Source organism: Rhinichthys klamathensis, unplaced genomic scaffold (genome assembly GCF_029890125.1).
Source record: "Rhinichthys klamathensis goyatoka isolate OS25496 unplaced genomic scaffold, OSU_Roscu_1.1 h1tg000137l_1, whole genome shotgun sequence".
In the NCBI taxonomy this organism is placed as follows: Eukaryota; Metazoa; Chordata; class Actinopteri; order Cypriniformes; family Leuciscidae; genus Rhinichthys; species Rhinichthys klamathensis.
Window position 1 is genome coordinate 844,477 of NW_026606672.1, and position 23,301 is coordinate 867,777.

The 23,301-nt window shown below is 39.8% G+C and overlaps 2 protein-coding genes across 7 annotated transcripts in view; both read left to right on the plus strand.

Moving 5' to 3' along the window:
* npdc1b (neural proliferation, differentiation and control, 1b) overlaps positions 1-686 on the plus strand; it is a 122,317-nt gene extending 121,631 nt beyond the window's left edge. The window contains exon 10 of the mRNA XM_056257394.1: positions 674-686. The gene's annotated coding sequence lies outside the window, so the exon portion shown is untranslated. The remainder of the gene's footprint in view (positions 1-673) is intronic.
* tncb (tenascin Cb) overlaps positions 1-23,301 on the plus strand; it is a 63,541-nt gene that overhangs the window by 26,121 nt on the left and 14,119 nt on the right. For 3 of the 6 annotated variants that reach the window (XM_056257378.1, XM_056257383.1, XM_056257384.1), the window contains exons 2-11: positions 1,954-2,159; positions 11,976-12,522; positions 13,644-15,422; positions 15,916-16,179; positions 16,268-16,383; positions 17,032-17,185; positions 19,225-19,494; positions 19,690-19,875; positions 20,997-21,086; positions 21,843-22,106. In XM_056257378.1, coding sequence (XP_056113353.1) covers positions 12,054-12,522; positions 13,644-15,422; positions 15,916-16,179; positions 16,268-16,383; positions 17,032-17,185; positions 19,225-19,494; positions 19,690-19,875; positions 20,997-21,086; positions 21,843-22,106 — 3,592 coding nt within the window. In that variant the 5' untranslated portion in view covers positions 1,954-2,159; positions 11,976-12,053. Of the gene's footprint in view, positions 1-1,904; positions 2,160-11,975; positions 12,523-13,643; positions 15,423-15,915; positions 16,180-16,267; positions 16,384-17,031; positions 17,186-19,224; positions 19,495-19,689; positions 19,876-20,996; positions 21,087-21,842; positions 22,107-23,301 lie in introns of those variants that run through there. The other 3 variants (XM_056257382.1, XM_056257380.1, XM_056257381.1) reach the window with 3 other exon arrangements.

The window sequence follows — 23,301 nt, forward strand, 5'->3', positions numbered from 1 at the left end:
GTAGTTAAACCACTTTAAATATCTTGTAACTATAACAAGTAGATTCCTAACAACCAGACTCAAGTATTTGAAGGGGTAGACTATTTTCCTCTCTGACTCTAAATGTGCCTTTTTTTAAACACTATTACGAGTCTAAACGTTCACAAATAAAGCTCACTTCCTGTAGCTTGTGTCTGGTTGCGGCTAGAAGAAATTGGCTGATGGGGAATGAAGCGCACACTGCTGTCATCTGGGAAATCAGCTGGTGAATGCATAGATGTCAACAGCACGGGGACGCCTGACGAACCCGGAATGCTCCCGCTCCCACTGCTATTCCCTGTGAAGCGCTGTGATTCGGTGAAAGAAAAAGTGTGAGAAAAAGGTGAGAGTATGAACAGATGGAGAAGGGTGATATGTGTTCTCAGGAAGATAGAGACCCTGAGAAAGAGACATGAACACACACACACGCACAGAATCACTTACTGATTTTAATGCACTTCAGTTATATTATGTTCCGCGCACATCAACGGACATAAATAGATAGACATACTGGCTGGATATATGACATAATGGTTATGGTGGGCGTTATATTAATGCACTTCCATAAAGTCTCTTATAAAGGTTTGGGAGTTCACATCTCATTCTGGCTGCATTTCCCTTCACCACCTACCACATATATACATTTGCAGAAAAACACAAACACGCACACCATTACCAAGAGCATCTCTCTGTGGAGTTCACCTTGGGAAATATCCTATGCCTGTGTTCATCTCCCGTTCTTCATATTGTACTTTTCCATTCAAGGCAAACCTGAAATTGATATCATGTTTGCCTTGTAACAGAAAAAAAAAATACATGAGTTTGAATTTGATCAGTGGCTGGGCCTGATTTGAAATGTTCTGAAATGAGACCTAGATTAAAATCCCATGTCGACCAGGCAAATCATCACAGATTCATGACTTATTGAGCACAGGCTGATGGGGGTTGATTTTCTCTCATCAGAAAAAAAGCGTTCTTGATTCCTCTCTGGGGGTTCGAGCTCCCCGTCTCCACGGGTGCCTTCGTGTTGCCCCCCAAGAGAACTAAAGGTCAGTTTTTGACACGATGAGAGACATCATCTCATCTCTAATGAAATATGTCTTGAAGAGCATCACTGTTCGTTTGAAATGAAACGCGTGTAAAATCCGATCTGCCGGGCTCTTTGTTCCATGTTTGTTTGAAGAAAAGCTCCTGTTTGCACAAAACGCTGGATGCCATATATAGTCCGGTAATTGCAGCTGGCTTGGTTGGATGTTCTTCTACCTGCAGTGCAGGTGGGGGAGGTGTTTGTGGGTAGTGCAGATGGAAAGGTGAATAACCTGACACTCTGAAAGGGAAGAGTATTTACAGAAGCTCAGGAGAGCACGAAAAGCCGGAGGTTGCGGCATAGAGATGGTTCCACTTAGAGTAGACATTTAAGCTTTAAAAAAGGGAGAAGCAACCTTGACTAAAACAAGTCTTTTTGAATTTTTTTCCATAGTGAGGTAGGATTTGGGGGATTAAAGGTTGATTATGCTGATCACCGTACATAATCCCATCATCCGCCGTGTCATGCTCGTCATCAAACACACAAGGTCCTTCCTCCTTTTTCCTCCCTGTTCTAATCTGAAATGTATGTTAATGCAGCTTGGGATATATCCCTTTCATCCAATCATTGGCTGCTCCAGTTTATAGTAAATGGTCTCTCTCTTTCTCTTTCTGTCTCTTTCTCCTCCTCTCTTCCCAATGTGTGTGTGTGAGTTTGCGACTCAGCCTTGAGGCATCCCGTTTCAGCTCCTCAGCTTCCAGTCAGAGGGCGAAAGGGGAGGGGGGTGCGTATAAGAGTGGTAGGTGGGAGTGGGGTCTGACCGCAAAGTGTCTACTGTTTAAAAGAAAGGGACTTCTCCCTCCCTCCCTTCCTCTCTCTCTCTCTCTTTCACTCATTCCCTCTCTCAGCATCAGCAGACGTACACAGGCTGGATGGCACACTCTCACTGAGAGCAGAGAGACAGAAGGGAATGACAGGACTGTCATCTGTCTACAGAAAATTAAAAAGCAATTCAAGAGTTCCTGATGGTTTCAACCTTTCGTTTAGCTTCACGTCGCTTTTCCTAGACAGAGGCACGTCTCTAAGTCTGTAGAGGAGGACTGGTCTCACTAAGGTAAGCTGTGATGCTCCAAGACCATCTACCTGTTAGTGTGACAGATTTGCAAGTTAAATGACTCTGTACTCTTTATGAGCGTGTCTGTGTTGGATGTGTTTTAATGCTAAATCTGAAGAATGCCTTACCACTTTGTGAAAAGTCTCAGATTGTACACTTTGTCACTGGGGCAGTAGCCTTAAAGGGAAATCTTACCTTATTTACCTTTTAAAAGGTTTATAAGTAGTGCCTTAAGGGTTGGCAAATATTACTACTCTAAGGTATATAATATATATATGCACATTTTAGGGGTAGACAATGTACAAAGTTGTCCTTTTAAGGGGACTGCAGTGACAAGATGTTGTACCCCTAAAGGTAAAAAAAAATCTGGCAGTGTAAATGTTAGCCAGGGACTTTTAAGGCTGCTAGTGATGCATTGGCTTCCTTTAGGCTGCTCATTATGGTTTATAGGGGAAGTGATCCACATTTGTTTTAAGCTCAGCAATTATTCCAGCTCCCCTTGAGGGGGGAATACAGTAGCGTGCGCTCTGATAGTTTGGCGTAGCTCTACACGTGGTGGGCTTGTCTGCAGCTGTAGGTCAGCCAGTGTCCGTTACCTGGCAGACGGTGTCATCCCTCCCAGGATCTCTGTCCTCTCTCCAGCCAGGGAGAGCAGCAGCTGGTTTGTGTTAGCGCTTCTCTCTTTAGTCTGGTGCTCCTCGTGCAGCTCCGCTGTCAGCTGCCAGCTCTTTTCTCTCGCCTCATCCACGGTGGTGGTGGTGGGGGGGGGATTCTCGGATCAGTACGCTGTACTTACTGATGGGTTGTATCCGTTTAGGAGAATGGAGAAACTGAGGTGATGAGAAGATTTGCGTGTGTGTGGTGGTAGTGGGAGGGGTCTAGGCTGGGAACGCAGGGGCTGAGAGAAGCCTTATGAGTATGTATATATGGGGGGTGGGGTCAATGACAGAGACCCCCTGGATCCAAGGGTGCTAAATAGGAGGGAGGTTCTGCTTCGAGTGAAGGAAACTTAGTTGTTAGCAATGAAGGGCAAAGCTAATGATTGCATATAAGATTGTTGAGTAAGTTTTCTTTAAGTTCTTTTTTGAGAAAAAGAAATGTGATGTGACTTTTCAGAAGTCATAGTAGCTATAATATATTGATCTGTTTTGTTGTGTGATAATGTAAATGCCTCATGGGTTGTTAATTCCTCCTCAGCTCTTTTGCCATCATTATCTTGAGGACATCAGAAGTGCCAACAACACATGGTTGTTGCCTAGGCGGGGTGTTTAAATGTTTTATGATGCTATGTGCAGTGTATTCATTGACAGTGCCACTCAGAACAAAGCTGAGTGGGAAACTAGCCTTTGTTTGAACAGCTGTCAGCACTGCTCCTGAACTGGAACAGATATTGTACCCTCTGTGTTCTCGTCTGTCTGTCTGTCTGTCTGTCTGTCTATCCTCCTATCTATCCATCTATCTATCTGTCTATCTATCTATCTATCTGTCTGTATATCGTTCCATCATTCTATCGTTCTTTCTAACGTTCTGTCTGTCTCTGTATGTCTATCTATATAATTTTTTCTATCTATCTGTCTGTCTATCTGTCTGTATATCGTTCTATCATTCTATCTAACATTCTGTCTGTCTCTCTGTCTGTCTATCTATCTATCTTTCTATCGATCTATCTATCTATCTGTCTGTCTGTCTGTCTGTCTGTATATCGTTCCATCATTCTATCGTTCTATATATCTATCATTCTTTCTAACGTTCTGTCTGTCTCTGTCTGTCTATCTCAATAATTTTTTCTATTGATCTATCTGTCTGTCTATCTATCTGTCTCTCTGTCGTTTTATCTATCTATCTATCTATCTATCTATCTATCTATCTATCTATCTATCTATCTATCTATCTATCTATCTATCTATCTACCTGTCTATCTATCGTTCTCTATATATATATACAGTATATATCTTTCTATCTTTCATTCTATCTATCTAACGTTCTTTCGTTCTATCATTCTATCTATCGTTCTGTCTATCTGTCTATCTATATTGATCTATCTATCTATCTATCTATCTATCTATCTATCTATCTATCTATCTATCTATCTATCTATCTATCTATCTATCTATCTATCTATCTATCTATCTATCTATCTATCTATCTATCTGTCTATCTGTCTGTCTGTCTGTAGTTATATCTATCGTTCTATCTATCCGTCTGTCTGTCTATCGTTTTATCTATCTATCTATCTATCTATCTATCTATCTATCTATCTATCTGTCTATCTGTCTGTCTATCATTCTATCTAACGTTCTGTCTGTCTCTCTGTCTGTCTATCTATATCATTTTATCTATCTATCTATCTATCTATCTATCTATCTATCTATCTATCTATCTATCTATCTATCTATCTATCTATCTATCTATCTATCTATCTATCTATCTGTCTGTCTGTCTGTCTGTCTGTCTGTCTGTCTGTCGTTTTATCTATCTATCTATCGTTCTCTATATCTTTCTAACGTTCTTTCGTTCTATCTATCGTTCTATCATTCTATCTTTCGTTCTGTCTATCTATCTATATCGTTCTGTCTATCTATCTATCTATCGTTCTATCTATCGTTCTATCTATCCATCTGTCTGTCTGTCGTTCTTTTGTTTTATCTATCTATCTGTCTAATCTATCTATTCATTATTCTATATATCTATCGTTCTATCTTTCATTCTTTCATTCTTTCTATCATTCTATCTATCGTTTTGTCTATCTGTCTGTCCATCTATCAATCTATATCGTTCTATCTATTTATCTCTCTCATAGACAGATCTGTCTGTCTGTCTATCTGTCTATCTATCCATCTGTCTGTCTATCGTTTTATCTATCTGTCTGTCTGTCTGTCATCTGTCTGTCTATCTATCTATCTATCTATCTATCTATCTATCTATCATTCTATATATCTATCGTTCTGTCTTTCATTCTATCTATCTATCTATCTATCTACCGTTCTTTCATTCTATCTATCATTCTATCTATCATTCTGTCTATATATCTATCTGTCTGTCTATCGTTCTATCTATCTGTCTGTCTGTCTGTCTATCATCTGTCTATCTGTCTGTCTGTATGTCTATCTATCTATCTATCTATCTATCTGATAGACAGATTATCTATCTATCTATCTATCTATCTATCTATCTATCTATCTATCTATCTATCTATCTGTCTATCTGTCTGTCTGTCTGTCTGTCTGTGAAATATGCTCTATCTATCTATCTATCTATCTATCTATCTATCTATCTATCTATCTATCTATCTATCTATCTATCTATCTATCTATCTATCTATCTATCTATCTATCTATCTATCTATCTATCTATCTATCTATCTATCTATCTATCTATCTATCTATCTATCTATCTATCTATCTGTCTGTCTGTCTGTCTGTCTGTCTGTCTGTGAAATATGCTCTGTAAAAAGGGTTTATTTTCCTCCACACTCCAAATTGGCCATAGAGGCATTCAGGATGATTTGTTGGCATCAGTGAACAAAGATTTCCTCAGTAGACTTCAGTGTGTTAAAGTGTTGCAGCCCCAGATGGTTTTAATGGCTGTCTGATGCTAATGTAACATGGTTAGGAAAGCCATGGGCTCAGAGCACAGACAGTGTCCCCACCGATGGAAGCCAAGTGATGAGCACACGTGTCTTCCACAGAAGTGAAGAATTCTGATTAGTTGTCAGTGACCTCGCATGCTCGAATGCATTTGTCACTATATGCCTGGGATAATAAGAGAGTTTTAGGTTAGCAGAAGTTTTAATTTGGGAAGTTGTAAAAGGGAAATCTACAAAGCTCAGATTATCTCAATTGATGACATTTCGGCCTGAAATTTGAACAGGCGAAATAGATCTCTTAATCTCCCAGTCAATATTCTTGCATTTCAGTGTGGGAAAACTGATTTTTCTTTCCAGGAAAAAAAAAATTCAATGGGGTCAATGAGTTGAAAGAGTTTGTTGCTCAATCCCAAAAGATCATATTGTGATGAAACTAATTACTATAGGTATGTAGAGTAAGTAATTGGATTTGGCAGAGTGCATTTTAAGGGCCTTTTTAAGAGAACTGCCATTGTAAATCAACTATACACACTTGATCATGGCTTATCTTTTCTCAGTCAGCAAGAGGAAATACACAATTTCTTGTTGTTGGAGAAAAAGCAATTTCCTGTTATACGCAAACAAGACACATGGTAGCTTTTATTCTTTCTAGAATAGGAAAGAATGATCAATAGCTTGCCATTTGGGAAGGGAAAGATGCGTGCTTGTGAAAAAATGACCGCTGTGTTCAAATACGTTTTTTTTTTACTCTGTAGCAAATGGACTTTTGGATTATAAAATGGACTTCTATTCTTTGCCGTTCCTGCCAAACCACAATATCCTTAAGAAAAGAAAAAAAGACCAAGATGTGAAAGGGACTGTCTGCATAGTACAGAAATAGTGTTTGAATTTTGCTGCGACAAATGGGATGCTCAAAAGTTTTTTTTAGAGCTTTTAAGGTCTGAACATATGAGGCTGCTTTTCTGGCTGTAACAGAGGTTAAGCTAATAAACACAGGGTCACCGGTGCTGGAAATGTAAAATGAGACAGCAAGTAACAAATGTTCCTTCTTCATTCCTTCCATCTGGACTTTAAGAGAAAGCACACATGGAAGCTGAAGTCAGGAATTATTCAACTTCATTCCCAGTAGACTTCTCCAGTGTCTTTGGTCTCAAATGTTGACTGACATGTCCTAAACTTTCCATTTCTCCTTAATCAGCATGGTAGAGTTCACCTTTGGCAATGTCACCAAAGCTCTATCGAGTTCGGTCTCAATGCTTCTTTGGTGAAAGTGCAGCAATGTCAGCGAACCGCAGGTCCATCAGCGCAGTGCAAACACCTCTATCTCTGCCCATACACCAGACCAGCTTATCACTCTTACACACACACACACACACACACACAAACCTCCTATCGGTGCAATCAGATCTCCCAGCATCATTAGAGCTCTGCAAATGGGCCTCGACTGTCATGAAACCCATTTTTCATTGTGAAAACAACCTGCATTGCCTTTCACTTATCAGTCTGCATGCAATCTTATGTCTCTACTATATAGAGAGAAAATACCTCACAGTAATGAAATGATCGGTAATAAAAACAGAAAATTATGTCGTTTGGGGTTGATTTAATGTTGAATTAAAGAAAAAATACCTTTAAGCTGTGCTGTGGCAATGAAATCAGATGCAAGAGTAATAATAACTTAATCTCATTATTAAGAGAATGATGCAGTTGGAAATATAATATACAGTGCCGTATGTTCTTAGGTTCTGGTTTCACACCTTTGTCAATCCACCGATGGGAGAAATGCCAAGAGAATGCGTTAGGTGAGAGATCACATTATGTGGCATTTGAGAGACCTTTAAGCTCACATTGCACATACAGCAGTGAGACAGCACGTCTGCGTGTTTATGATTGCCAGACATATTCATTTGTTTGAATCTGCTCTGTGAACCCAGTGCTAGCTGTGACTGACTTCCTTTTGAAGCCCAGACATGCCAAGCAAAATAGAGTAGTGAGGCATAGACAATCATCAGTTCGTTTGAGGCCAGTGGACAGCCACAATGCACATTCTGCATTCAGTTCACAGTGCAAAAAGTAACAAGATGTCAGAGAGAGGAAAAATATTGGTAAGAGAGAAGAAGAACTGCAGAACTATAGAAAGAAAGAACAGAATAAAATGGTAAGTGTAATGGTCAACTGAGCCACTCCTCCTAAATGAGCATTGCTCAGGAAGGCGATGACTTCCAAATCCATTTATGAAACAATAACAGTGGCTGTATACTTTGCCATCGATCCAAGTACACACCATTGAGCGGCGTTATGAGCTAGTCTGGAAATCCATCTCCGTGTTGGATGATTATGAGCTGCTTCATGGTGCTGGTTTCAGCAGCCCTCTGTCTGATTATGACCTTGGAAACCATGCAATCAATAAGCATCTACTTCTCAATGAGAGTTTCACAGTGTACTCATTTTTATAATGTTTTTAATAATGATTTATCAGCATTTTTGGTCTTCAACCCAGACCAGACACTTTTGAGTCCCCTTCCACTAAGTTTACTGCTTCGCTGACTGGATTAAGAAGTATTTTCTCAACTTCATCGTATTGATTTTTAATGATGTTTGACAAAATGATGCAGTGTGTATACAGCATACCTCTGGGAGAGATATTTCTTCATCATTGACTCCTTCCTAGTATTAAACAAACTGTCAGGGCATTTTTATGGCATCTATTAAGGTGAATTGAGTCGAGACAATACCAATTCATTCACCACAGCGGGCGACCCATATTAAGGCTGGTCCCAGGGAAGGCAAGTGCTTTCTGTCATGGGTGACCTACAAAACTGAGTCTGCTTGATGATTTCATAGGAATAAACTGAGGAAGAGTTGTGGTTCCCCTCTGTTCAGCAGACTGTGGATAAATGTCATCTCTAATCATTGGATATGAAACTGAACAACGAACTGTAAGAGCCACCCACAGCATTTTTTACAGTTCAATAACCCACTGCATGCTGAAGTCAGATAAATGCTATTTAACAGATCATTTTCCATTATCGGGTGATCACCATACCATTGGCTCTCTGAAAACAGGAAGAAAAGCCTAGCTTTGACCTGAATTATTTTTTTTATTTTGATGTATTTTATTTCTGCCCCATCAACAGTTGTCGTCTAAATATAATGTGTTACTAATTTCCATCCAGTTTGGAATAATAATATGTTTTGGACTTTGTAATCTGTTTTTTGGCATATTCCTTTTATGTTTTATGTCTTTGTAGTGTAAATTTAATTGCAGCCCAATATGCCTCACTTCCAAACAACTAACATGCTAATTGCTCAATTATGTAAACAACTACAAACTTCTAATTTAACAAATAGCAATAAGCTCATTTGTTTGTGGCACATTGGTGTGGTGGAAGAATCGTTTTAACTGTCACTGTATAATTTATGACTTACAAAAGTATTCATTTGGTCTCTGTGTGAGGTATTCTTCCTTTCAAATGCTCTTGTCAGCATTCAGCACTTTAGATCAATTTAGATCACTGGCACTAAATATGTGTGCCAGCAGGTTCACTCCCCATTGAAATTCCTTTCACATAGACACATGGAAGCCAACTGGCCCAGCCAGAGTCTGAGAAAGTAACAAAGTATAAAAACTAGACCTGGCATGAGAAAGCAGCAGTCACATTGTGTCTGGTTTATCTGAAAGTGCCAGTAAGCAGCAGCATTAGCATACTGCTCTGAGCTCAGCACTGTATTGATGGAGCTCTAATAAAAGAGACTATGGCTTTGTCTATTTCTCGTTGTTCAAAATGCAAAAAATACATAAATCTTTTCCAATCTAATAACTGCTAATTCTTTCTTAGTTACGCATATCCATCATTGCTGCCATTTAAGCCAAGCTGTCATCATTAAATTACATATTTTAAAAAAAATGCCATTTATTTACAGTCCACCCTTCGCCAGGGGTTAAGGGCACATTCTTACAAAGACCAGCTTGGTCCTTCAGAGTCATTTTCTTTTTTCGATTCTTGTGGCAACAAGCCAGGCTTCAAAGTGAAAAAGCCAACTACCCATCCAGAACTAAAACTGCAAAGCGACTCAAAGCAATTTTCTGCCTATTTTGCTGATTTAATCCCAGGGTTTAGATGTGAGGAACAAGAAGCGGGGTAGGTCCCGTCGCCCCCGAGGGTCCAGATCGGGAATCTCCCATCATCGAGCCCCCCTTAAGCTCTCCATCACAGAAGCGTTCATCCCTGTCTGTCTAATCACGGATGGGCGGCAGCAGTCGTGGGATCCCTCTCGCTGGAGCTCATCTGTCAGTCCCGCTAATCACATGTCAAATCGAGCTCTCCACTCACTAAACAGATCCTGGCAAGATATTACCTACTGTTGACCTTGCGAGCTGCGGCTTTGGGTCAGTTCCCTGCAGCCGTGACAAAATTTTGATCTGTGCAACTATGTATTGCTCTTTTGTTACTGAAGGACTGTGCATGGGAAGGTTTGCCTTAAAGAGATAGTTCACCAAAAAAAAAGGTCATCCTTTACTCCACCTCATGCTGTTTTAACATGCAAGTCTTCAGTGGAAGATAAAAAAAATGTCATTGACCCGATTGACTTTTTATGGACAAAAACGTTCACACAAATATGTTTGAAATTATGACAGAAGGAATCTCTTTAATATCATAAAATAGCTTGTTCAAATTTGATGCTTTAAAATATAAAGTACCTTTTAAAAATCAAATGAAAAGTATTCAGTTAAAGGGTTAAACATGACTGAATGTTTGAAAAAAATGGCTAGATAAGATGCAAGCTGGAAAATGCACATAAATGTTCCAAATTTGACATAAATATTGGGTGTTTTATGGTATTGAAAATGTCGGTGTGTCAGCACTTTTGGAAGGCGGTTATTTCCATCTTAAATGGATCCCATTTGGTTTTCATAACATTTGGGAAAACTACTATATGGAAAACTGAATCTGCAATCAAATTGGCAAGTATGTGACCATATGACATGCACATCAGGACTCTTTAAACATAGGCATCCTCAATCTCCATACCACAGCGCAGTAACATGCTTGAAAAGGTTTTAGAGCTGTTTCCATTTTACTTTAATTAAATTTTTAACAGACCAATGCACTTAGTAAGTGACAAGCCTCCTGAGGCCTGCAAAAACTATAACTATTAACTTCTTTTAATGAGAAAAGTATTGTGTTTTAATGCAAATCTCTGCTGCTGTCTGGAGAATGGTCAAAGAAAGCTAACTTTTATGAGAAGCGTGAACTCTGAACACCCACGCTAGCGGAAGCGCTGCAGATGGTCTCTTCCGCGCTAGTATTAATCTGTCAGCATGGGCTGTGGGCAGAGCGTCAGAGAAGAGAGTACGCTCCTCAGATTCAGGTTTTGCCTGCTGTGTGTCATGGCAGCCTGTCATAGGAAACGCTGCTGGAGACCTCGCTCCTGAGCTGAAGTTTGCCTTGCTTTTATTGGCCAGAGTTGATCTTTCTGAGTTGTGCTTAGTGTCTGTCTTCCCTGCAGTGTTGCTGACTGCCATGTATACTTAATTGTTTTAGGGGGTTTTCCCCCAGAAATTTTATTCTGAATATGCTACCTGGTGTGATATGATTTATTTAAATATGATTCATTCTAGTTGGAAAGGGTGCACAAGTCAAAGGTTAAAACATTTAATTTCTCTTTCCTTAGTTTATTTTGTCTATTAACAAAAAAAAATCTACCATTAATACATGATGTTAGCTAACTGCTTTATTTTTTATTATCTAAGAACTGTACAATCTGACATATGGACATTACTTTGCACAGTCACCTCTGATAACAGATTACTTTATTGTAATGTAGAAACATGCATTTTCTGTAAAGCTGCTTTGAAACAATATGTATTGTGAAAAGCACTACACAATTAAATGTGAATTGAATTGTTTTTGTTTAATTAAAATAAATTGCTTATTGTATACGTATTATTTATATTATTTTATTATTAATGTTGATATAGATTTATTTCAATATGTATTAATATTATTTAAATTAACATTTATTGTGTGTAGTTTTAAATTGTGCTTTTTAAGCATTTTCCTTCCATGTTTTTAAAATTCATTAAATTATAGAATTTTTCATCATTGATGTCATTTGTATGATTCATTTTCCATTTTGCAAGGGTAAGTGCAATCAGATCTCTATCTGTTCACACTGGAAATGCATTGGAATGAAGTGGACTGTTCTAATTGAACTCTTTTTTTCAGGATAGGAACCTCATCCTGTATCTTGAAACAATTTGAACATTCACGCCAGTAAGAAGAGTCCTGTGAGATAAAATCAGCATGGGGATGCGAGGTGTGCTACTGGCCTCTGTGGCAGTAGCCGTTTTAGTTCATCTCTCTAGTGCTGGCCTGGTTAAAAAAGTAATTAGACACAGAAGAGAATCACTGTCACCAACCACTGAGAACTTGACCCTCCCAAGTCCTGACCAGCCTGTGGTTTTCAACCATGTGTACAACATCAACGTTCCCACTGGATCCATGTGCTCGGTGGACTTGGATTCACCAGGAACAACCGAAATGAAGCCAAAATCGGAACAATCTGACCAGCACATAGAACACACCATGGATGGGGAGAATCAGATCGTTTTCACACATAGGATTAACATTCCCAAGCAAGCTTGCGGTTGTGATAACCACATGCCTGACCTGAAGGACCTTCTGAACAGACTGGAAATGCTGGAAGCAGAGGTATCCAGTCTAAGGGAGCAGTGCACCAGTGGAACAAGCTGCTGTAGTGCTCAGGTTACAGGTGAGGCCTAATATACTGTAACAGATAATTTGGCAGTCCATTATAGGCTCAGTCTCATTACAAATGTATTCAAAAGAAACATAACAAAGCTGATTAAACTTAAAGGGAGAGTTCACCCCAAAATTAAAAATTCTGTCATCACTTACTCATCCTCATGTTGTTCCAAATCTGTGTAACCAGTGGTTGAATGAAACAGCACAGGACATCTGTATGAGTATCTTTCTTCTGCAGAACACAAAAGAAGATATTTTAAAGAATGTAGGTAACCAAACATTTTGGTGACCTTTGACTTTCATTGTATAATGGACACAAACAAACAAAACTGAGACATTTCTCAGTATATCTTTGTTCCACAGAAGAAAGTCAGTCCAACAGTTTTGGAAAAACATGAGGGTAAGTAAATGATGAAAGCATTTTCATTTTTGGTGAACTATACCTTTAACTTTTGTTCTAAAAAATGTATCGGCTAACATGCATAACACAGATGCTTATAATGTAAAAATAAAGATTTTTCTTTTTCTTTCATATGTGGTAGCCCAAACGAGTTTTAATCACTACATGAATGTTAGACGAAGCTGACAGCAAAATGTTCCACTTATTGCTAAACTGACCAGTTAGAATGACTCAACACGGTTTTTTGCTTCCATCCAAAATGCGGCTGAAAAAAGGAGAAGGGCACAAGCTAAATGAAATTCACCTTCTTCCGCATACATAACCAATAATTGTAAGAGGTAACCATTCAAGGCTTTCTGTATCATGATCCTTTGTAGTTTGTATACATGAGTGTAATTATTTCTAAACATATAAAATTCAAACCTGCTGCAATCTATTGTTGGTTTGAACAAGATTATATCAGCCTCCCCAAAAATTCCTTCTATGACTGCATATATTTAGATACTTTGATTAATTTCATCCTCACAAGTGACTCTTAGTCTTTTACCATGACCTCAAAGCAAACATGTAAAATCAGATTTTTCATTGGTTTCATAAACAAAATGTGTTCGAACCATAACAAGCCAATTCTTTTTAGTGAATCAAAAAAATGAAGCTCAACCAGTGTACTGTACAATTCCCATCCCCACCTAAACCAGCATGAAAGCGTTTTTCACTCTCTTTCTCAGGTGAAGTCACAACCAAACCCTACTGCAGTGGCCGTGGCAACTACAGCACTGAGACCTGCAGCTGTTTGTGTGAGCCCGGTTGGAAGGGAGTCAACTGCTCTGAGCCAGAGTGCCCGAATTTCTGCCAGGATCAAGGCCGTTGCGAGGATGGAAAGTGTGTCTGCTTCGAGGGCTTCGGTGGGGAGGACTGCAGTATCGAGCTGTGTCCTGTAGATTGCGGTGAGAATGGAGATTGCATCGACGGGGCTTGCCTCTGCGAGGAGGGCTTCATCGGTCAAGACTGCAGTTTAACCAACTGCCTAAACAACTGCCTTGGCAGGGGGCGCTGTGTGGATGACGAATGTGTATGCGATGAACCTTGGACGGGGTTTGACTGCTCTGAGCTCATCTGTCCTAACGACTGCTATGACCGTGGCCGCTGTGACAATGGAACCTGCTATTGTGATGAGGGCTTTACTGGGGAGGACTGTGGGGAGCTTACCTGCCCCAAAAACTGCAACCACCGTGGCAGGTGTGTCAATGGACAGTGTGTCTGCAATATTGGGTACAGCGGAGATGACTGCTCCAAGCTCACCTGTCTCAATGACTGCAATCAGAGAGGTCACTGCTTCAATGGGAAGTGCATATGTGACCCCGGGTTCGAGGGCGAGGACTGCAGCATTCTCTCCTGCCCCGACAACTGCAATGACCGAGGACAGTGCGTCGATGGTGAGTGTATTTGTGATTCTGGATATGAAGGTGACGACTGCTCAGAGCTTTCCTGCCCCAATAACTGTCACGATCATGGTCGATGCGTCAACGGGAAGTGCATTTGCAAAGTGGGCTTTGCTGGAGAAGACTGCAACATCAAGACCTGTCCCAATGACTGCCATGGACGAGGAGAGTGCATAGACGGCAAGTGCATTTGCCATGATGGCTTTGCTGGAGAACATTGTGGTGTCAAGACCTGCCCCCATCACTGCCATGGACGTGGACAGTGTGTGGACGGCAAGTGTGTTTGCCACAATGGCTTTGCTGGAGAAGACTGCAGCCTCAAAACCTGTCCCAATCATTGCCATGGACGTGGACAGTGTGTAGATGGCAAGTGTGTTTGCCACAATGGCTTTGCTGGAGAAGACTGCAGCATCAAAACCTGTCCCAATCATTGCCATGGACGTGGACAGTGTGTAGATGGCAAGTGCATTTGCCATGATGGTTTTGCTGGGGAAGACTGCAATATCAAGACCTGCCCCAATGACTGCAATGACCGTGGACAGTGTGTGGATGGCAAGTGTGTTTGCCACACTGGCTTTACAGGCCATGACTGCAATATCAAGACCTGCCCCAATGACTGCAATGACCGTGGACAGTGTGTGGATGGCAAGTGTGTTTGCCACACTGGCTTTACAGGCCATGACTGCAATATCAAGACCTGCCCCAATGACTGCAATGACCGTGGACAGTGTGTGGATGGCAAGTGTGTTTGCCACACTGGCTTTACAGGCCATGACTGCAGCGAGTTGACATGCCCCAGTGACTGCCATAACCGAGGATATTGTGTAAATGGCCAGTGCGTGTGTAACAGTGGGTTCACTGGGGAGGACTGTGGTACAAAGATGTGTCCTAACAACTGTTTGGACCGTGGCTACTGTGAAGATGGAAAATGCATCTGCTTTGAAGGCTACACTGGTGTGGATTGCTCTGTTCTGACCTGCCCAGAAAACTGCAATGACCAAGGCCAATGCCTGAATGGAATGTGCATATGTGATTTAGGCTTCACTGGCGACGACTGCTCTGAAAGTAAGTCACTATAACTCACATTGAATATATAACACTGTACATGTATAGCTTTTACTTACAGTTTTGGCTATTATACTTTCTCAAAGATGAAGCAGATGTAAATATAAATTACTTAAGGTATATGTGTATTAAGCTTAGCGTCACCAGACAAAATTTGCTAAAATATCGGTTTTCAAACACTCCTCCATATCTGCCATTGGTCAGACAAACCCATAATTCTTCCCCAAACTGCACATAATTGGTTGAGCCAGTGGGTTAGGCATTAGGCAATGTTTACATTTCGTTTACACATTTGAGGAAATCAACCATGAATGGCTTACTTAGTTGTCTCTACACATTAAGCTATCATTGGATAAAGTATTTATCTTAACATTTCTCTTTCCCACAAATTGTGACACAATTTCAAGGAGATGTTGTTTTCCAAGTTATGCGTGTTATCTTTTGACTCGGAGGTTCTTGACTAAGATGAAGTTTGATCTGTTTCAATCCACAGTCTCCCCACCCAGAGACCTTACAGTGACTGAAGTTGACCCCGAAACAGTGGACCTCGCCTGGGTCAATGAGATGCTTGTGACAGAGTATCTTATCACCTATGCGCCTACGGCTCCTGGCGGTTTAGAGATGGAAATGAAAGTCTCTGGTGAAAAGAAGACAGCCACCATTAGGGAGCTCGAGCCTGGTATAGAGTACCTAATCAGTGTCTTTGCTGTCCTGAACAGCAAGATGAGTGTCCCTGTCAGTGCCAGAGTCGCCACACGTAAGTCACACATCATCTAATGCATGGGAAAGTTACTTGTTATTTTGTCCTGAGTATATTCTGCTAAGCTGCTCTATCTTACGATCAGATCTCCCTGAACCTGAGGGTCTGAAATTCAAATCGGTTAGAGAGACTTCAGTAGAGGTTGAGTGGGACCCCTTGAACATCCCGTTTGATAGCTGGAACCTCATCTTCAGAAACACAGTGAGTGTCCTGGCATCATCCTTAGGGATGTGATCCAAAAGTGTATCATAGCCCTCATATATTCGCCTAAAAGTTGTAATATAAAAGGACTGTTCTGTTTGCAAGTAATAGTTTAAAATGAGAAGATAGCTGAGTGGTGCCACTAAGCAAAAAGCTACTGACGAGAAGTCTGCGGTTTTCCAAGACAAAACCCTCTAAGAAGCTCTTGGCAACAGCATGTGTGATCATGTGCCACAGAACTGTTATTGTCTCTGTAATGCTTTATTTTATTTCTCAAGGGCTTATGCAAACTCTAAAAAACAGCACCATTAGAACATGCAAACCTCCCCTACATCCCTCTTTCAAAACACAGCTTGGCAGTCTCATTCACACATCAAGTTTAGAGATGGCAATGCCAAAATAACTCTCACTGTGAAGTGAAACACTCATCCAAGTAGAATCAGCTAAAAGACCCAAGTGTTTACTCTCAGGACACCCTCTCATTACCCTGTAGCTCATAGGAGCTTGACTTTGTTTTCCTGAGGTTGCTTCTTTGATGATTTGTGGTGTTCTTTTATTAACCAACAGAACCTTTGACCAGTGATCGGTTTTCAGATTTAATATATTCACCAATTCAATTAACCAAAAAAATCTGTTTTTGAATGGCAGAAAGAAGAGGATGGAGAGATTTTGAACTCTCTCACACCTCCTGAGACCACCTTTGAGCAGTCTGGTCTTGGACCTGGACAAGAGTATGAAGTAAAGCTTGAGGTCGTAAAGAACAACACCCGCGGACACCCATCCAGCAAGAACGTTGTCACAAGTAAGCAGCTGTCGACGTAATTAACAGGCGGCCATGACCAGTCTGCACTTTTTCAGGCCTTTTTTTTTTTTGAAGAGCCAGAATGTCTTACCTGAAATTAAAAAGAGCAGCCAGCATTTTATGTTAATTGGCTGTTATTTGCAGTGCAGGGTGTTGCTGAAAATTTAAATATTTTATTCTGAGTTAGACTAACTGGCAATGTAAGTGCTAGTCCCTTGATACCTTAATTTGCAAGATGTTAGCACTTGCCATTTGCTAATTATGTGTATTACTACACCGGATCAGCTAAAATATATATACACCATTCTAAAGTTTGTGGTCGGTAAGATTTTTATTTGTTTGCTTTGAAGGAAATTCCATCTTTTATTCAGCAAGGATGCATTAAATTGATCAAAAGTGACAGTTAAGATTTCTATTTCAAATAAATGCTGTTCTTTTCAACTTTCCATTCATCAAATAATCTTGTATCACAGTTTCCACAAAAATATTAAGGATCTCAACCATTTTTAATGAATAAAAATGTGATAATAAATGTCTTGAGACCCAAATAAGCATATGATTACTAAAGGATCATGTGACAATAAAGACTAGAGTAAAGGCTACTGAAAATTCAGCTTTGCGATCACAGGAATAGATTTCATCAAAATGCTACTGTTTTCTCTGTATTTCTTAATCAAATAAATACAGCCTCAGTGAGCTTAAGAGACTTTTTTCAAAAACATGAAAAAAAAAAAAAGTATTTTGCATCCCCCAATTTTCCATGCTAGTGTGACCATACTTATTTACATCTTAAACAAATTAAGTTACAGTATCATCTCTATACAATTGAAGGTCTTTGATTTATAATTTTTTTAAATATATTTTGTCATCTTCCTATATCAGTATGAAACTAAAACAGTTTTTCATCCTCTTTGACTGTAGATTATATGCTTTTAAATAATTTAAGGGTTTACCCTCAAATGGTGTACTACTTTTTACCATTTTGACATTTCCCAAACAATCTTTCCCTTTTATCAATAGCTTTTTTTTTTTTAAACCCACAGATTATAGCCCTATTGGGAAAAGATGTGCCGTTATAACATTGGCCTCTTACGCTGTCAGTGCAAGTAACCAGTTTCCCTTCACAACATGCTGATTTTGCTGTCTTACAAATGTCTAAAAAAATCTCCCAGCATGGCTCTAACGCTCCATCTACTCCATTTCTTCGACTTGTGCCACATAGGATTTGCATTAAAGGAGGACTAATTGCTCAAAGTGAGTTCTCTCCCTCACTCTCAGTGTGTGGGAGGCACCACTCAGCAACATGAGAGGCTGTCCTCCCGTGAGATAACTGGTGCATTGGAGCATCTCGCATGCACAAATCTGCTCTAAGCTGCATGCAGTTACTCTATATTATCTTACGTTCACATAGGTATCTGCTCTCAATACACTTCCTAATGTGACAAACTGATTTTACCATAGAAATTAAGACATAAATAGTTATTTTTCCTCTTTTAAGTCTTGGAGAAAGTGTATCTTAATGTCGGAATATATATATATATATATATATAAATGCATCTGTATATAATAGCAAATAGTGTTTTGTTTTGTTTTCAATCCGGGGACCCCCTGGGGGTTGTGGTTCTATTTCAGGAAAAAAAAAAAAACTAGCATGTACCAAATGTATTTTTACTTTCATTAGGATTTTTTTTCTTGATTAAATAAAAAACTATTTTTGTAATATTTGTAGATATTTTTTACATTTAATTTACTATTTTAATAATTTCTTTTGGTTTAAGAACAGTGACAATGTGAAAAAACAATGATTTAATTTAAATTAAATGAATAATGAAACAATTCATATTTTTATACATAGTATAAATGGGTCTTTTTGAATAAAAATGTAGCTGTCATTATATTTTATGTGGACAATTATCATATTTGGGGGTCCTTGATATCAAAAAGTGTGTAGCAGCTGTTTTTAGATCATCTGTTTGCATAAATGTTCCCATTATGTAGCTTTTCCCCTAGCTTTCACACACCTCTCCTCTCATCCGCAGTGATTGATGCTCCCAGCCAGGTGGATGTGCGTGATGTGACGGACACCACAGCCCTCGTCACCTGGTTTCAGCCTGTTGCTCAGGTGGATGGGATATCTGTGTCCTATGGCCCAAACACAGATTCCTCAGACAGGAACACAGTCAAGCTTTCCTCCATGGATACCCAGTATCATCTGGCTGAGCTGTATCCGGACACTGAGTATGAGGTCTCTCTCATGGCCCGCAGGGGAGAGATGACCAGTTTTCCCGTCTATGAGACCTTCACCACAGGTACAAACTCCTTTCAACAACTAGAAATCCTTTCAGCACATCATAAAGTGAGTTCAATCTGCTTTAGCAGGTCTACTGATAATTGTGGTGCACTTAGACATTGCATTGAAGCAATTTTGTTTGTCTAGCCCTGGAGGATAACCGTACGTTTACAAGAAGCATTTTCTTTCATCCACATGTTGACGTGTGTTTCAGACCTGGATGCCCCAAAGCACCTCAAGGCAGTTGAACAGACAGATGAGAGTATAACTCTGGAGTGGAAAAACAGCAGAGCCAACGTCCTGAATTACCGTGTTAAATACGGCCCACTTTCTGGAGGGGAGCATGGAGAACTGGTCTTCCCCAGTGGCCCGCAAGACACCACTCAGGCTAAAATCACTGGTGAGAGGCCAGTTTGAATTACACAAAATTCCTCTCCAGAGATTACAAACCGATTACAAATCAATTACAAACAGATCATAGAGATTAAAAACTATGTATGAAAACAAATAGAGGAAAAAATAAGGCAATCGTTTTCGAGCATTCTCAAAAAGGATTTAAAACAATTGGAAAGCTATTGTTCTGTATGTCTGAATAGAAATAGGCTAATTTAAAATTTTGCATTACTTTGCCAGTACCATTTACCAATTATTTCCAAATGAGCGCCTTTGTTTTAGTGGCGTAAAATGTTTACACGACTAAAGTGGAATGAGATGCTACCCTTTTTGTTGATAATGCCTTATTCATGCCTTAAATGAAGTAACACTGGTGCTTCAATGTGAAAATCCCAGTCAAAAAGGGAAAGTGGAGGCTTTCTTCGTCGCAGCAGCACTTCTATTATACACTTGCGCTTTGAGGCAATCTCCTGTGCTAATTCTTATTCTCTACAACCATGTGTTACCGCAGGCAGGGATTATCATGGCTGGGAGGAAAAAAATATATTCAAAATGGATAATAGATTCTTTGTCTGGTTTGCTCCTTTGTCCTTGGGAGGCCTGTTCCCTGTAAATAAGGCGGACGATCTGTTTGGCTAATAACGCAGAGCCTCTCTCTCTCACACACACACACACACACACATCTCACTAGTTGTCTCTTTCACACAGTTATTATCTGTAATTGCCGTCACGCCTGTGATTTTATTGATAATGAGCTTCCTATGCATTAGGCGTAATTTCATGCTGGAGGACTCCTGCACAGTGACCTCTGCAGGAGCCAATACAGGCATTAAAAGGGGTAAAGTGTGGGATTTGGGCTAAGGGCTCTTATGAATGGGGGCTGTGGGGATCTGAGAATCTCTTGTATGATGGTAAATATTGTCTCTGGCATGTGGAGAAGCTCTTTGATGCGGCCACTGAAAGGCATTAGATTGATATGGCATGAAGATGAAATTGAAACCGTGCTGTCGCTAGTATGAAAACAATTGCCTACCATGGAGGTTCCAAAAACAACCAATGTGAGAGATTATTTGGTTTCGTTTTGTCTAATGATTTGAGATAAATGATTTTTGTTGGGTTTTCTCTTAGGCCTTAGGCCCGGGACCGAGTATGGAATGGGAGTGACGTCCATTAAGGAAGAGCGTGAGAGTTTGCCTGCAACTACCAATGCTGTGACTGGTAAGACTTAACAAAAATGGTCATTAACTCACAGGTGTTTTATGTCTCTTATGATATGCAACAGCATTAGTGAAACTGAGTAAAAAAGTGCATGTGAGATCTACTTTCATAATAAAGCTCAGTTGTAGGATTTATAAATCTGAAAGGAATAGTTCAAGAATTTTTTTTACTCTCTCTCATGTCAAAAGTGAAAGAAGGACTGGGGCTGTCAAGTACCAAAAGTACAACAAAAAGCACCATATCAAAGTGCTCATGTCTCATAAAAATGGTCTATATGACCCCTGTGCTTTCTGAAGCCTTTGTGTGACAAACTGGCCAATAATGTAACTCTTATTGTGGTCAATTGAAAATTAATATTTTTGGTTTGTTCATGTTGGATTTGTGAATGATTCATTGTTGAATATTTTTAATGAATCACTTGATCCCGTTCACAAAACGGGTCTGAATGAATTCAACTCGTTGACCGATCTGGTTGCAATGGTTAACAGCTCACTGGATTATCAGAAGTATTGTTTAGCTTCAGAAGAATATGAATATAGCATACTGTCATTTTATGATATTTTATGGTGCTTTTGCATTCTTCTTGAAGCTTGAAAGCGTCAATCCCAATTCATTTTTCAATCCAGTTTCTTTTCCTATTGTATTCAATAGAATAAACTTGCACAGGTTTGGGACAAAACGAGGGTGAGTAAATGATGACCGAATTGTCATTTTTTTATGAACTAATCCTTTAATGTTTTGTCCCTGTCCTCTTAGATCTTGATGCTCCCAAAGAGCTTCAAGTAAGTGAGACCACAGAGACCACACTGACACTTGTTTGGAGGAGGCCGGTCACCAAAATCGACACCTATGAGCTAGTGTTTGCATCTGCGATCGGCGAGAGAACTGAATTGGAGGTATCTGGTGCTGCCAATACCTACATCCTGAGTGATCTGAACCCTGGCATGCTGTACACCATCAGCCTGACTGCCAAGAGAGGAAGAAAGATGAGTGCGCCAGCCACCTTGTCAGCATCCACAGGTTAGTGTGCATCATTACATTTTCATTTATATATTTAGAATGCATCTTCACATCCCATTTTCTCTTGCTTCTAGAGTGACAAAAGCAATACTGCTTTGGATCATGAAATCAGCTTTCAAAAAATATGATTTGAATCTAATTTTTCACACATAAACATTTATTTAGCAGGTCACTGAGGATCTGAAGGCAACTCTGGAATTTATTATCTTCACTATTTTCCCCCATAAGTGTCAATATTTATTTTGGAGTTTGAAGATATTGAAGTCCTTGTTCTATGAATTTGAATTAAACATTTTGTAGCTCCTTATCTTGAGAAGACTTCTATAAAAATATTCATATTGTCAGTATGCCACTGGAAATTGAAGCTCTCGTTTATGCCATGTGGGTTTATTTTATGTTTTAAAGAAAATAACAATGAAAGCCAAAGGCACTGTGGTCAGGATGCCACTTAACTTCCAGAACTTTGTTACCAAAATGTTCTTGCTTATATAACATAGCAATCATTAACTAAAACCAGGGAGCTACAAAATATAACCTCAGTTGTTTGCTTTGGTCGCCAAGGCAAGACAACAGATATAGTGTTTCTCAAGATCCCAAAAACACACACACACAAACTCTCACACACGCACAGAAAGCTCATTCATGTGATAATCGTCAGAGTGAGCCCACTCCCCTTTTGGATTTGCGTGATTTGACCACAATGAACTGTGGGGCGGACTGATAAATAGGACACATGCTGAGCCGCCTGTTAAAATGTTGTCTCTGAAATCACCAGCACTATAATCCCAATGCATTTATTTCAGCAGCCATTATCGGCCTTAGACACGGCACACAAACATGGGCATACACTTCCCTCAGACCCAAAGGATTTGGGAAGATGGGGGGAAGGGAGAGCTAGGTCTGGCTTTCTTCTGTTCACTAAATGCTTCTCTGGCATTATTAGAAGAGTTTCAGCTTGTAACATGGAGATGTGGAAATCTGATGACTGCATGAGATCTCAATGGAAACATATCAGGCCATAACCAGGCCAAAAAGGAGAGAGCAAACCGTCACATGCATGCATGCACAAAGTTATGCTATGTTGTGTTGAGGTGCGGTCAGGTCACATTAGCGAAATTAAAAAAACGCGTGTAGTGATGTATGAAGCACATCTTAGACAGAAGTCACATTCAAACCAAGCAGTTGCTCAGTGTGG